The 13,807-nt window shown below is 49.6% G+C and overlaps 1 protein-coding gene across 3 annotated transcripts in view; it reads left to right on the top strand.

Annotated features, from left to right (window-relative positions):
* The window catches only part of mxd1 (MAX dimerization protein 1), a 34,565-nt gene that overhangs the window by 7,555 nt on the left and 13,203 nt on the right, over positions 1-13,807 (top strand). For all 3 annotated transcript variants that reach the window (XM_081714942.1, XM_081714941.1, XM_035529960.2), the window contains exon 3: positions 12,096-12,125. In XM_081714942.1, coding sequence (XP_081571068.1) covers positions 12,096-12,125 — 30 coding nt within the window. The remainder of the gene's footprint in view (positions 1-12,095; positions 12,126-13,807) is intronic.

The raw sequence follows: 13,807 nt of genomic DNA on the forward strand, positions 1-13,807 counted from the left end.
GAGGAAGAAGGAGAGAGGGAGAAGGAGAAAGAAGGAGAGAGAGGGAGAAGGAGAGGGAGAAGGAGAGAGAGGAGAGAGAAGGAGAGAGAGAGAGGGAGGGAGAAAGAGAAGGAGAGAGGAGAGAGAAGGAGAGGGAGAGAGGGAGGAGGAGAAGAAGGAGAGAGAGGGAGGGAGGGAGGGAGGGAGGGAGAGAGAGAGAGAAGGAGAGGAGGGAGGGAGGGAGGGAGGGAGAGAGAGAAGGAGAGGGAGGGAGGAGGAGGAGAGAGAAGGAGAGGGAGGAGGAGGGAGGGAGAGAGAAGGAGAGGGAGAGAGAGGAGGGAGAAGAAGGAGAGAGAGGAGAAGGAGAAGAGGAGAAAGAGAGAGAGGAGAAGGAGAGAGAGAGGGAGAGGAGAGAAGGAGAGGGAGGAGGGAGGAGGAGAAAGAAAGGAGAGAGAGAGAGGGAGAGAGGAGAGAGGAGGGAGAGAGAAGGAGGGAGGAGGGAGGGAGAGAGAAGGAGAGGAGAGGGAGAGAGGAGGAGGAGGAGGAGAGAGAAGGGAGAGGGAGAGAGAGGAGGAGGAGAAAGAAGGAGAGAGAGGGAGAAGGAGAAAGGAGAGAGAGAGAGGAGAAGGAGAGAGAGAGAGGGAGAAGGAGGGAGAGAGAAGGAGAGGAGGGAGGAGAAGAAGGAGAGAGAGAGGGAGAAGGAGAGAGGAGGGAGGAGGGAGGGAGAGAGAAGGAGGAGAGAGGGAGGGAGGGAAAGAAGGAGAGAGGGAGAAGGAGAAGGAGAGAGAGAGGGAGAAGGAGAAAGAAGGAGAGAGAGAGGAGAAGGAGAGAGAAGGAGAGAGAGAGGGAGGAGGAGAAGAAGGAGGAGAAGGAGAAAGAAGGAGAGGAGAAGGAGAAGAAGGAGAGAGAGAGAGAGGGAGAAGGAGGAGAAGGAAGAAGGAGAGAGAGAGAGAGAGAGGGAGAAGGAGAGAGAGAGGGAGAAGGAGAAAGAGGAGAGAGAGAGGAGAAGGAGAGAGAGAGAGGGAGAAGGGAGAGAAGGAGGGAGGGAGGGAGAAGAAGGAGAGAGAGAGAGAGGAGAAGGAGAGAGGGAGGAGGGAGGGAGGGAGGAAGGAGAGGAGAGAGAGAGAGGGAGGGAGGGAGAAAGAGAGAAGGAGAGAGGAAGGAGAAGAAGGAGGAGAAGAAGGAGAGAGAGAGAGAGAGGGAGAAGGGAGAGAGAAGGAGAGAGAGAGGGAGGGAGGGAGAAAGAAGGAGAGGGAGAAGGAAAGAAGGAGAGAGGGAGGAGAAAGAAGGAGAGAGAGAGAGGGAGAAGGAGAGAGAGAGGGAGAAGGAGAAAGAGGAGAGAGAGAGGGGAGAAGGAGAGAGAGAGAGGGAGAAGGGAGGGAGAGAAGGAGGGAGGGAGGGAGGGAGAAGAAGGAGAGAGAGAGAGAGAAGGAGAGAGAGAGAGGGAGAAGGAGAGAGAGAGAGGGAGAAGGGGAGGGAGAGAGAAGGAGGGAGGGAGGGAGAAAGAGAAGGAGAGAGAGGGAGGAGAGAGGGGGAGAGGAGGGAGGGAGGAGAGAAGGAGAGAGAGGGAGAGAGAGGGAGGGAGAAAGAAGGAGAGAGAGGAGGAGAAAGAAGGAGAGAGGAGAAGGAGAAGAAGGAGAGAGAGAGAGAGGAGAAGGGAGGAGAGAGAAGGAGAGAGAGGGAGGAGGGAGAAGAGAAGGAGAGAGAGGGAGAAGGAGAAAGGAGAGGGAAGGAGAAGAAGGAGAGAGAGAGAGGGAAGGAAGGAGAGAGAGAGAGGAGAAGGAGAAGGAGAGAGAGAGAGGAGAAGGAGAGAGAGGAGGAAGAGAGGAGGAGAGAAGGAGAGGGAGGGAGGAGGGAGAAGAAGGAGAGAGAGAGGGAGAAGGAGAGAGAGGGAGGGAGGGAGGGAGGGAGGAGAGAGAAGGAGAGGAGAGAGAGAGGGAGGGAGAAAGAGAAGGAGAGAGGGAGAAGGAGAAAGAAGGAGAGAGAGAGGGAGAAGGAAAAGAAGGAGAGAGAGAGAGAGGGAGGAAGGAGAGAGAGAGAGGGAGGAAGGAGAGAGGGAGGGAGGAGAGAGAGAAGGAGAAAGAAGGAGAGGGAGGGAGGGAGAAAGGAAAGAAGGAGAGAGAGAGGAGAAGGAGAGAGAGGGAGGGAGGGAGGGAGGGAGAGAGAAGGAGGAGGGAGAGAGAGAGAGAGGAGGGAGGGAGGAGAAAGAAGGAGAGAGAGAGAGAGGAGAAGGAGAAAGAAGGAGAGAGAGAGAGAGGAAGGAGAAGGAGAGAGAGAGGAGAAGGAGGGAGAAGGGAGAGGGGAGGGAGGGAGGGAGGGAGAAAGAAGGAGAGAGAGAGAGGAGAAGGAGAGAGGGAGGAGAGAGAAGGAGAGGGAGGGAGGAGGGAGAGAGAAGGAGAGGGGAGAGGGAGAGAGGGAGGGAGGAGGGAGGGAGGAGAGAGAGAGAAGGAGAGGGGAGAGAGAGAGAAGGGAGGAGGGAGAAAGAAGGAGAGAGAGGAGAAGGAGAAGAAGGAGAGAGAGGGAGAAGGAGAGAGAGAGAGAGGGAGAAGGGAGGGAGAGAGAAGGAGAAGGGAGGAGGAGAAAGGAGAGAGGAAGGAGAGGGAGGGAGGGAGGGAGGGAGAGAGAAGGAGAGGGGGAGAGAGAGAGGGAGGAGGAGAAAGAAGGGAGAGAGGAGAAGGAGAAGAAGGAGAGAGAGAGGAGAAGGAGAAAGAAGGAGAGAGAGAGGAGAGAAGAGGGGAGAGAGAAGGAGAGAGAGAGGGAGAGGGAGGAGAAGAAGGAGAGAGAGAGAGGAAGGAGAAGGAGAGGAGAAGGGAGAAGGAGAGAGAGAGAGGGAGAAGGAGGAAGGAGAAAGAAGGAGGAGGGAGAGGAGAGAGAGAGAGGAGAAGGGGAGGGAGAGAAGGAGGAGGGAGGGAGGGAGAAGAAGGAGAGAGAGAGGAGAAGGAGAGAGGGAGGGAGGGAGGAGGGAGAGAGAGAAGGAGAGGGGAGAGAGAGAGGGAGGGAGGAGGGAGAAAGAGAGAAGGAGAGAGGAGAAAGGAGAAGAAGGAGGGAAGGAGAAAGAAGGAGAGAGAGAGAGGAGAAGGAGAGAGGGAGAAGGAGGGAGGGAGAGAGAAGGAGAAGGAGAGGAGGGAGGGAGAAAGAAGGAGAGAGAGAGGAGAAGGAGAGAGGGAGGGAGGGAGGGAGGAGAGAGAAGGAGAGGAGAGAGAGGGAGGAGGGAGAAGAAGGAGAGAGGGAGAAGGAGAAGAAGGAGAGAGGAGAAGGAGAAGGAAGGAGAGAGAGAGAGGGAGAGGGAGAAGGAGAGGGAGGAGGAGGAGAAAGAAGGAGAGAGAGAGAGGGAGAAGGAGAGAGGAGGGAGGGAGGGAGGGAGAGAGAAGGAGGGAGGAGAGAGAGAGGGAGGAGGAGGGAGAAGAAGGAGAGAGAGAAGGAAGAGGAGAGAGAGAGAGGAAGGAGAAGAAGGAGAGAGAGAGGAGAAGGAGAGAGAGAGGGAGAAGGAGGGAGGGAGAGAGAGAAGGAGAAGGAGGAGGGAGGAGGAGAAGAAGGAGAGAGAGGAGGAAGGAGAGAGGAGGAGGGAGGGAGGGAGAGAAGGAGAGGAGAGAGAGAGGGAGGGAGAAGAAGGAGAGAGGAGAAGGAGAAGGAAGGAGAGAGGAAGGAGAAGAAGGAGAGAGAGAGAGGGAGAAGGAGAGAGAGAGGAGAAGGAGAAGAGGAGTGAGAGAGAGAGGGAGAAGAGGAGAGAGAGAGAGAGGGAGAAGGAGAAGAAGGAGGAGAAGGAGAGAGGGAGGGAGGGAGGGAGGAGGGAGAGAAGAGGAGGGAGGAGGGAGGAAAGAAGGAGAGAGGGAGAAGGAGAAAGAAGGAGAGAGAGAGGAGAAGGAGAGAGAGAGAGGGAGAGAGGAGGAGAGAAGGAGAGGGAGGGAGGGAGAAGAAGGAGAGAGAGAGGAGAAGGAGAGAGAGAGGGAGGGAGGGAGGGAGGGAGAGAAGGAGAGGAGAGAGAGGGAGGGAGGGAGAAAGAAGGAGAGAGGGAGAAGGAGAAGAAGGAGAGAGAGAGGAAGGAGAAGAAGGAGAGAGAGAGAGGGAGAAGGAGAGAAGGAGAGAGAGGGAGGAGGGAGAAAGAAGGAGAGAGAGGGAGAAGGAGAAAGAAGGAGAGAGGGAGAAGGAGAAAGAAGGGAGAAGGAGGAGGGAGAAGGAGAAAGAAGGGAGAGAGAGAGAGAGAGAGAGGAGAAGGAGAGAGAGAGGAGAAGGGGAGGGAGAGAAGGAGAGGGAGGGAGGGAGGGAGAAGGAGAGAGAGAGAGGGAGAAGGAGAGAGAGGAGGGAGAGAGGAGGGAGGAGAGAGAGAAGGAGAGGGGAGAGAGAGAGAGGGAGGGAGGGAGGGAGAAAGAAAGGAGAGAGAGGGAGAAGGAGAAGAAGGAGAAGAAAGAGAGAGAGGGAGAAGGAGAAAGAAGGAGAGAGAGAGAGAAGGAGAGAGAGAGAGAGAGGGAGAAGGAGGGAGGGAGAGAGAAGGAGAAGGAGAGGGAGGGAGGAGAAAGAAGGAGAGAGAGAGGAGAAGGAGAGAGGGAGGGAGGGAGGGAGGGAGAGAAGGAGAGGGAGAGAGAGGGAGGGAGGAGAAGAAGGAGAGAGGAGAAGGAGAAAGAAGGAGAGAGGAGAAGGAGAAGAAGGAGAGAGAGAGAGGGAGGAGAGAAGGAGAGGGAGGGAGGAGGGAGAAAGAGGAGAGAGAGAGAGGAGAAGGAGAGAGAGGAGGGAGGGAGGGAGGGAGAGAGAGAAGGAGGAGAGAGAGAGGGAGGAGGGAAGGAGGAGAAAAGAAGAGGAGAGAGGGAGAAGGAGAAAGAAAGGAGAGAGAGAGAGAGGGAGAAGGAGAAAGAAGGAGAGAGGAAGGAGAGAGAGAGGGAGAAGGAGAGGGAGGAGAAGGAGAAGGAGAGGGAGGCGAGGGAGAAAGAAGGCTGAGAGAGAGAGGGAGAAGGATGAGAGAGGGAGGGAGGGAGGGAGGGAGAGAGAAGGAGAGGGGAGAGGAAGCGGAGAGGAGGGCGAGGGGACGAAAGAAGGAGAGAGAGAGAGAAGGAGAAAGAAGGAGAGAGGGAGAAGGAGAAAGAAGGAGAGAGAGAGAGGGAGAAGGAGAGAGGAGAGAGGGAGAAGGAGAAAGAAGGAGGAGAGAGAGAGAGGGAGAAGGAGAGAGAAGAGAGGGAAGGAGAAAGAAGGAGGGAGAAGGAGAGAGAGGGAGGGAGGGAGGGGAGGGGGAGAGGAGAGGAGGGGAGGGAGAGAGAGAGGGAGAGAGAGAGGAGGGAGAAGGAGAAAGAAGGAGAGGAGAGGGAATGAGGGAGAAGGAGAGAGAGAGGGAGGGGGGAGGGAGGAGAGAGAGGAGAGGAGGGAGAGAGGAAGGAGAGGAGAGGGAGGGGAGGGAGAAAGGAAGAGAGAGAGAGGGAGAAGAGAGGAGGGAGGGAGGGAGGGAGGGAGAGAGAAGGAGAGGGGAGGAGAGAGAGGGAGGAGGGAGAAAGAAGGAGAGAGAGGGAGAAGGAGAAAGAAGGAGAGAGGGAGAGAGAGAAAGAAGGGGAGAGAGAGAGAGGAGAGGGGAGAGGGAGAGAAGGAGAGGGAGAGGGAGGGAGGGAGGGAGAAAGAAGGAGAGAGAGAGAGGAGAAGGAGAGAGAGGGAGGGAGGGAGGGAGGGAGAGAGAAGGAGAGGGGAGAGAGAGAGGGAGGGAGGGAGGGAGAAAGAAGGAGAGAGAGGGAGAAGGAGAAAGAAGGAGAGAGAGAGAGGGAGAAGGAGAAAGAAGGAGAGAGAGAGAGGGAGAAGGAGAGAGAGAGAGGGAGAAGGAGAGGGAGGGAGAGAGAAGGAGAAGGAGAGGGAGGGAGGGAGAAAGAAGGAGAGAGAGAGAGGGAGAAGGAGAGAGAGGGAGGGAGGGAGGGAGGGAGAGAGAAGGAGAGGGAGAGAGAGAGGGAGGGAGGGAGAAAGAAGGAGAGAGAGGGAGAAGGAGAAAGAAGGAGAGAGGGAGAAGGAGAAAGAAGGAGAGAGAGAGAGAGGGAGAAGGAGAGAGAGAGAGGGAGAAGGAGAAAGAAGGAGAGAGAGAGAGAGGGAGAAGGAGAGAGAGAGAGGGAGAAGGAGAAAGAAGGAGAGAGAGAGAGGGAGAAGGAGAGAGAGAGAGGGAGAAGGGGAGGGAGAGAGAAGGAGAGGGAGGGAGGGAGAAAGAAGGAGAGAGAGAGAGGGAGAGAGAGAGAGAGAGAAATACACTCATATGCATGCACACACACACTGCTGTGATCTTACTGACAGACTCTCACACTTATCCCACCATCCCCACTCCTGTTAATTACTCATTAACTGTCATTCAACAGCCTGGGCCTCCTCTACATCTTCCAAACAGGGATCTGAGACCATGTACATCCTGTTCAGTTGTACATGGAGCTGATTGTTAAAATAGTCTGGATTGGTAAATAGCACACGTCCTGCTGAGTTGTTATACATATTATTGTCGTGCTTTCATGCGCATGCTGCTTTAATTGTCTGCAGAGCATTAATCAGGGATTTTTTTGTGGGGGGGACTGAAGCTCTTTCCAGACCTCCCTGTTCTTTAAGGCCATCTGTTCATCGAGCCAGTAGTTTAGTCATAATAGCTTATAGCCTTTAATTCATGCAAGCTTTCTAGTCAAGATTGTGTTTGTCTACGAGGGATTTATGGAAGCTTGGATGGCTAGTGTTCATATGGGTTAAATGCTGTTTCCTCATAATACAATGAGAGAGCCGAACAACATTTAGGTGAACGCAAAATGGTAGAAAAATCGTTTGCATAAAGAAGCGTACACTACTTTGACTATATAGAGGTCTGTGAAAACAGACTCCTTATGTAGTTGGTGTGTTATTTGTTGTGTGTTTGTTAGACAGTGTTTTGTGTGTCCTGTAACTGGAGATAACTGGATATGAAATCCTGATAAGGGAAACCCAGGCTATTTCTACGCAGTGGTAGCTGGTGTGGTCAGTAGGAAACGGTTATCCAAGCAGTTCAGAGGTGGAGTGCAGGTGATCCTGTGGGCTTCCTCTTGCTCCTCCAGTGGCTCATGCCTTCTTCCTGGTTTTGCTTTAATGAACAACAAGAAGAAAACATTGTCCTCTTAAAATGAGATGGCGGGTGCATTTTTTCAGTGTGCGATCGTCATGTCGTCATAGCAACGACCGCGGTACTCCAGTCTGGTGTTTTGCCAGTGGAAGTTTGTCCTGAGTACATGTGTGTGTGTCTGCATCTTAGACCACATAAATGAAAAGGCACCTGAAATAATGGTCTCCTAAGAGTAATCAAAGCCTGTTCTATTTCAAACATTTTCTGACCTTTGTGTATTTGTATTGTCTAATAGTGTTCAATGTTAAAGTTGAAAAGAATCAGCGTTTTTGTAAATATGCTGTCTGTACTCAGCTCCTTCAAATTAAATAGATGTTTTCTTTACATCTGCTTAGTTTTCACCTAAAGAAGAAATACTGAATATCTTTGGCCATTGAGTTTTCCAGTAGATGTGATTGGGTGTGACGCCTCTCTCATTCCAGGGTGACAAATATATTATGCAGTAAATGGCCTTTGATGGCAAATATTGTTGATTGTTACAGTTGTACCAATACACTCATTACTTGATTACAAACATTTGTTTATTAGAAACATTGTGTAGATGCACAAGTAGAGACCACAGCTCATGTGTGGCTATGTGCAGTGGTCTGTTTCTGGTTAGAGGGTTGCTGTTGGCTGGATATTTTTGGGTGTTGGACCGTTCTCAGCTCAGCAGTGACACTGACACTAGTAAAGATTCCAGTAACACTGCTGTACCTCATACACTCACACCAGCACAGCACCCAGCACAATTCCAGGGCAACTGCAGGCTTCCTGCCCAAATAATACCCCCTCACCAGACCACTGTCTGACACTGGTGACACTGGTGAGTGATGAACAGGATAGATGCTGACAGCCCAATTCTGCATGTTAACAAATTGGCTGCAGTCAATATTTCTATTAAAATGCACCTGTAAGGCAGGTCTACCATTTTAAAGGAGCAATAAGTATTTTTTTCAAATGGCTTTTTTTTTTTTTCGTTATGAAGCGGCTATTATACTGACACCTGTTGGCCTGGTTGTTTCAGAGCTTGTGTCCTAAATGTACTTTAAACATGGCTGCCTCCACGTGAGTGACCTGCGATGTGAAGCATAAATTGGTTCATTTGAGTAATTTAATTAATCTCATGTGAGCTTTACTTTATAGGGGAAAAAAAGCAAAAATAATTTACCTTCATAAATGTTTGCTACTTTTTGGTGGTCAAAATTATTTATTTCTAATTTAAAGTGCCCAGTGAGTGTAAGCTTAAAGTAGACATTACTGATAAACTGCGTGCTGAGGATACAGTCTAGTCCTGGTTAACCATACCTGAATTCAGAGAAGTTGAAGCACAATCTATTCCTATGGTAATAGATCCTCAGTGAATGGTCCTAGCACCTGTGCGCTGTTGCCGTGGTAAACAAACATTGGCTGTGTCTGAGTGTTCCTCCAAGGTGGATACACTAGAGGAAAGCTGTGAACACCTGCTGCTCCTAGAAAGATTCCCACTGCCAGGTCTTCAACGCCACCTTCTACAGTACTTCTCTCATGGCAGGGACTGTAGTTGGTGTTAATTAGCTCAAACCTGAGCCACTGGGGTGGGTATATAAGCGCACTATTGATCACACGCTCACATGTAACTCTAGGTGTTGTTTTTCAAGACCGACACAAAATCTTTTATTCCTCTTAACTGCTGTCAGTGGGGATTCTGGAAAGTGGTCTTTTTTGGATTTTCTCTGCAGTACGTGTCTTCGAGGTCAGATCAATTGTTCAGTTAGTCTGGCCTTTTAAGAACAGCTCATATAGACAATTAATGTTTTTGAATGGATCTTTGTCCACCCCCCTGCACTCTGCTGATGTTTCAATTATGGTGGCTTATTCAGAAGTAGCTGTTCTAGATTAGACCTCCCTTACATTTAGCCTATTTTATTGGTTCCTTTAGGCACATGTGGTTTCAGCCTGGTTCAACTTGCAGCAGCTCAGCTAAGCTAAAAGCAGTGTTAACTAACAGCAGTGCTCTGGACAGCAGACCACACTGCGTGTTCCTGCCTCCTGGGGCTGTTATTCAGTTCATTGTTGCCCCAAGGGCCTTGGTGGTAAAGCCAGTGGGAGGAACATGGCCTGGTCCATGCAACTCCAGTACCAAACTGGTGCAGCATGTGGTCGCGTCCAAGATCCACTTCAAGGGCCATTTTCCTTTTGTGGTTGTAAAGCTGTGATGTTTAGATCCACCAGATGAAGGACTGCCAGACAGCGAAACGTTTGTGTGTGCTGGAGAATTGCATCACTGCTTCTCCGACAGAGCTGTGTGTGTGTGTGTGTGTGTGTGTGTGTGTGTGTGTGTGTGTGTGTGTGTGTGTGTGTGTGTGTGTGTGTGTGTGTGTGTGTGTGTGTGTGTGTGTGTGTGTGTAAGTATACCTCAGTGGTTGTGTGAGCTGGTGCTTCAGTTCCTCAGACATGGTCAGTTTGTGATGCAGCACATTCTTTACTCAGTCGGGCCGGCACGTTGACTGAAGGCGGTTCAATTGATTGCACTTTAAGGGGCGCTGCAGTACTAGGCAGCCTTCAGTAGAGCTGAAAGGTTTCACACACATACACGCAAGCACGCACGCACACAGGCTTTGTAAGGAATTATAAGTCTGATGTGCGTGTGCATGTCTCTGTCTCTCTCTGTCTGTTCACCCTGAACACCCGAGCTGGAATTGTCGAGTGCTGTGAAATTTGGCCTTTAAGTTCCTACCGTGAATATTCACCTTTTTACTAATACTGATGAAGTTCTCATGAAATGCTACGACCTTGTAGAGGGTGATGGGTGTGTTGTAATGACAGGAGACAGTAACCTGTTTTTTGTGTGTGTATGTGTGTGTCTGTCTGTCTCTGTTTATGCTTGTGTGTGATTTTGCACATTAACCTTTTGTGATATTTGTCAGGTGAGTTGGTATCAGCTCTCTCCCTCCTCTCTCTCTCTCTCTCTCTCTCTCTGTCTCTCTCTCTCTGCATGCCCTTCTTCCTTTCCTGGCTTGTTATGCTTCCTGATAGCCTGTGGGGGATGGGATGGTTGTGTGGGTGTGTATTTCCCTCCTCCTCTTTTGCATCACTTCCAGATTGAAGCAACCAGTACAGTTCTAGCTCCACCATTACACACATGACAGCTCTCCACCTACCTCTCCCCTGTGTGTGTATACACATCATCATCTTCATGAACCATCCTAAAGCCGCTACAGGCAGTAATCCAGCATTCCTGCAGCCTTCACATCATACAGATGGCCTTCGCAAAGTGTCAGCTCAGGTTTTTTTTTTTTTCTAATTGGAAATGAAGCTTGTTTACAGTGATTAGGGGTTTCCCCTTGAATAGGCTTCAGTTAGAAGGATCTTGTGAAGCATCTGGGTACTCCAAGTAAAGTGAGGAGCATTATGTTGGTGCCTCTGGCTGAGCTGTATACAAGTGTGTTAAGCTAATAAACTGCAAGGAGGAGAGGACGTATGCTATTTTAAGGGGCGTAGCTTACCCAGTGATGTGCTAAGGGGGGTAGTTTGCACTGCACAGCCAGGGATGGTGGGGGTGTGAATGCGTTGATAAGATGTGTTTGGGCCTCTGTGTAGGGGTGGAGTGACAGGTATGGTGAGCAGACAGGGAATGGAAAATGGATGTGAGTAAAGTGTTGTGCAGGGATGCGCCTTTATACAACTGAGAATACAATAGAGGGGCCTTGTACTGTAATAATAGTTATGTCAGCAGTGGATATCTTGAACACACACACACGCACACTCCTCACTCTCTGTAGACCCCCTCCTCATGTTCTTCATCCAAATAGTTAGCCCGTTAACCACACCCCCTTTATATGTTTCACCCTACACTGCTTTAGGTCCAGTGCATCTGAAAGGCATGTGTCTGTAGAAAGTGATTCCTGGATCAGATGTTTTGAAACTCGTTATGGCTCATGAGTAGCGTAGATGGGCAGGTTGGTTGTTGGGGTTGGTGGTGAGGGGGAGATCCCCTTGGGCATTTAGAGAGATTCAAAGAAGAAGGTGGAGGGTATTTTTAGAAAAAGAGGTCTGGGGGTCAGATGGAGAGATGTGAGGGGAGCCTCTGTTGGGGGTGAAGAGCTGTCTGTCTTTCTGTCTCTCAGCCCCTGCCTCAACCAATGTACCCCTCTGCCCCTGCAATGTACCCCTCTGCCCCTGCCCTGCCCCTGCCTCTATCGATGTACACCATTCCCCCTGCCTGCCCAACTCAAACAAGACCCTTTTTCTTGCTCTCTCGTTTTCACACTTTTTCACCCTCTCACTCACATCGGCTCTCAGTCTCACTCACTCACTCACTCACTCACTCACTCACATTCACTCCCTGTCTCTCTCTCTCTCACTCTTCTTCCCTTGCTTGGGTAGATGTTAAAGCCAAGATCAATTAGGGCTGCTTAAGAGATGGATGAAACCTGTACTGTACAGTAGGGTGAAGCAGTGATTGATGGGCACCAGGAGGTCACGGCTACAGTGCTTTGGTTTGTGTGTTTGGTTTCTACTTGCTGTTGGGTGTGCGTGCGTGTGCGTGCGTGCGCATGCGTGCGTACGTGAGTTCTGACAGTGATCTAAGGCTTGTATTACTTGAGTTCTGATATTGATTTAATGCTTAAATGGAATCACACTTGCACTACAGCATTATCATTAAACCTCAGTCTAAGACTAAGTATTAAAGCTTAGTATTAAACTTTACTGTGCAATAGGAAATGCCATTCCTGTGTCCACTCACAACAGGCTGTGTCATGATCCCTCCACCATTTTGTACAGGTTCTAGATTACAAATCTTTATGCTGCGTATGGTTTTCTCCCACATACAGATTCTGTCTTCCTCTTTCTGTGTCTCTCTCATATATCATGAACATCCGCCTCTGTACTGAACACTCCAGATCAGCTAGCAGCACATTAGGGCCTCTCCTGGCTGCCTTTTGTAATTGTAATGCATAAGGAGTATGATTCTAACCCTTCTCTCTCTCTCTCTCTCTCTCTCTCTCTCTCTCTCTCTCTCTCTCTCTCCCTCTCTCTCTCTCTCTCCCTCTCTCCCTAGGTCCACACACAATGAGATGGAGAAAAACAGGTATGTCTACTTTGATGTCCCACAATGTCTGTGTCCCAGTCTTTGACTCTGTTCTAATGCCTGCTTCTCTGCAGGCTTATTTATGACTGTGTTATGTAGCCACTGGGAGAGAGCGAGGCTACACAATATATCAATTGCTACTTGTTATTATAATACTGGCCTTTGCAGTATTCATATTTTAGAAGACTGGAATATGCAGTTGAATATTGGGTGGTTTTAGTAAGTCAAAATATTCATGTGATCCAGGAAATGTAAGCAATCTTATTTTTGAGGTAATGCAAGTTTTTAATTATGTTGCATCAACAGTTCACCAATATAATATTTATTTTAAGATTTTGTAGCAGTCACACAATGGCAATGTATAGCATTTGCAACTGTAGTCTAGTTCATATAATGTAACTCTAGTAGAAAATGTCTCATCCTTTCCACTGAAAAATGAGCTGCCAGCTCCTGGTGAAGCCCAAGTGAAGGTTAGACAGACATGAAGGTTCTCAGAAAAACTAAACAAACAAGAAAATTAATTCTCAGTCTGAAGAAGACCGAGCTGTCCTGAAATGACTCAGTCTGCTGACATTAAGAACACTGTGCAGGTGCCACCTCTGTTGGTTTCCCTCTTCAAATCCTGGGCTATGGTGTGGATGAGTTCACAGGTACTCAAGTTAAAAAAACAAAGACCTGCCTTGGCGTTTGCCAGGTCTTGGATTGTATAATACTGTGCATTCAGGGTTTTTCTCCTAAGGGCAGCTAACAGATTAAATGCATGTAAAAGGTTTTTCAATAGAGGGCTCTCGCTGATGGTGTAATTAGTTCAATTTACCCCAACTTCTCTAGATCAGTCGTCGTTTGTCTTCATTTGTGTCAGGGGAAGAAGGTATGAGTGACATGTAGCTTGGCTACATTAGCTGGCCACTTTTCCTGACTCTGCTCCTTCTAGTATTCTGTGGTTCCTTCCAGCTTAGCTGGGTCTCTCTCTCTCTCACACACACACACACAGACAGCTTGCAGCTCGGCTTGCAGACAAGGCTGAATAATATATGGCTGTCGGGTTTAGCAGTGTGCACAGGAAGGCTGTCTGAACTGCTCTGACTCAAAAACTCTTAATGATGCACACAGCTCCAGCCTCAGACCCCCCCCCCCCCCAAAAAAAAAACAAAAAAAACCAAGCAAACAAACAAACCTGCCACTGCGAACAGGCTTAGCACTGCCCTCTCTTGTGGACATGAACGCAGCCTAATGTAGCATCACAGGGTTCTTGTCGCTCCACCTGCCCTGGACGGCATCGCGGTTCATGTTTAGAAATCTGCTTTGGTCCTCATATAGAGAGCTGCACAGAGGGAGAGAGACAGAGCAGAATTCTGCAACAAAACATCAAAATGGAGTCTGGGTAATTGTGTCATAGCACAAAGAGCCCTCCAAGCTAGGCCTGGCTGTATAAGACTTGAGTTAGCGTCTAACCACAGGGACTCATCAGACATATAAGTAGGCTGAACCAAAATAGGATTGTGGGCATCAGAATACGACACGGCATTGGAAAACCTGGTGTTTACAACACAGTAATATATTTACCAGTGTTCTTGCAGTGTTCTTCCAATCGGAAATTTGCTCAATGGGATCAGTTGAAGGGAAACTGTAATGGCGCATCGTAAAATGCAAAGATGTGTGTGCTCAGACCTGCATTTTGC

The sequence above is a fragment of the Electrophorus electricus genome, chromosome 5 (assembly GCF_041902795.1).
Source record: "Electrophorus electricus isolate QZ-2024a chromosome 5, ASM4190279v1, whole genome shotgun sequence".
Lineage (NCBI taxonomy): Eukaryota > Metazoa > Chordata > Actinopteri > Gymnotiformes > Gymnotidae > Electrophorus > Electrophorus electricus.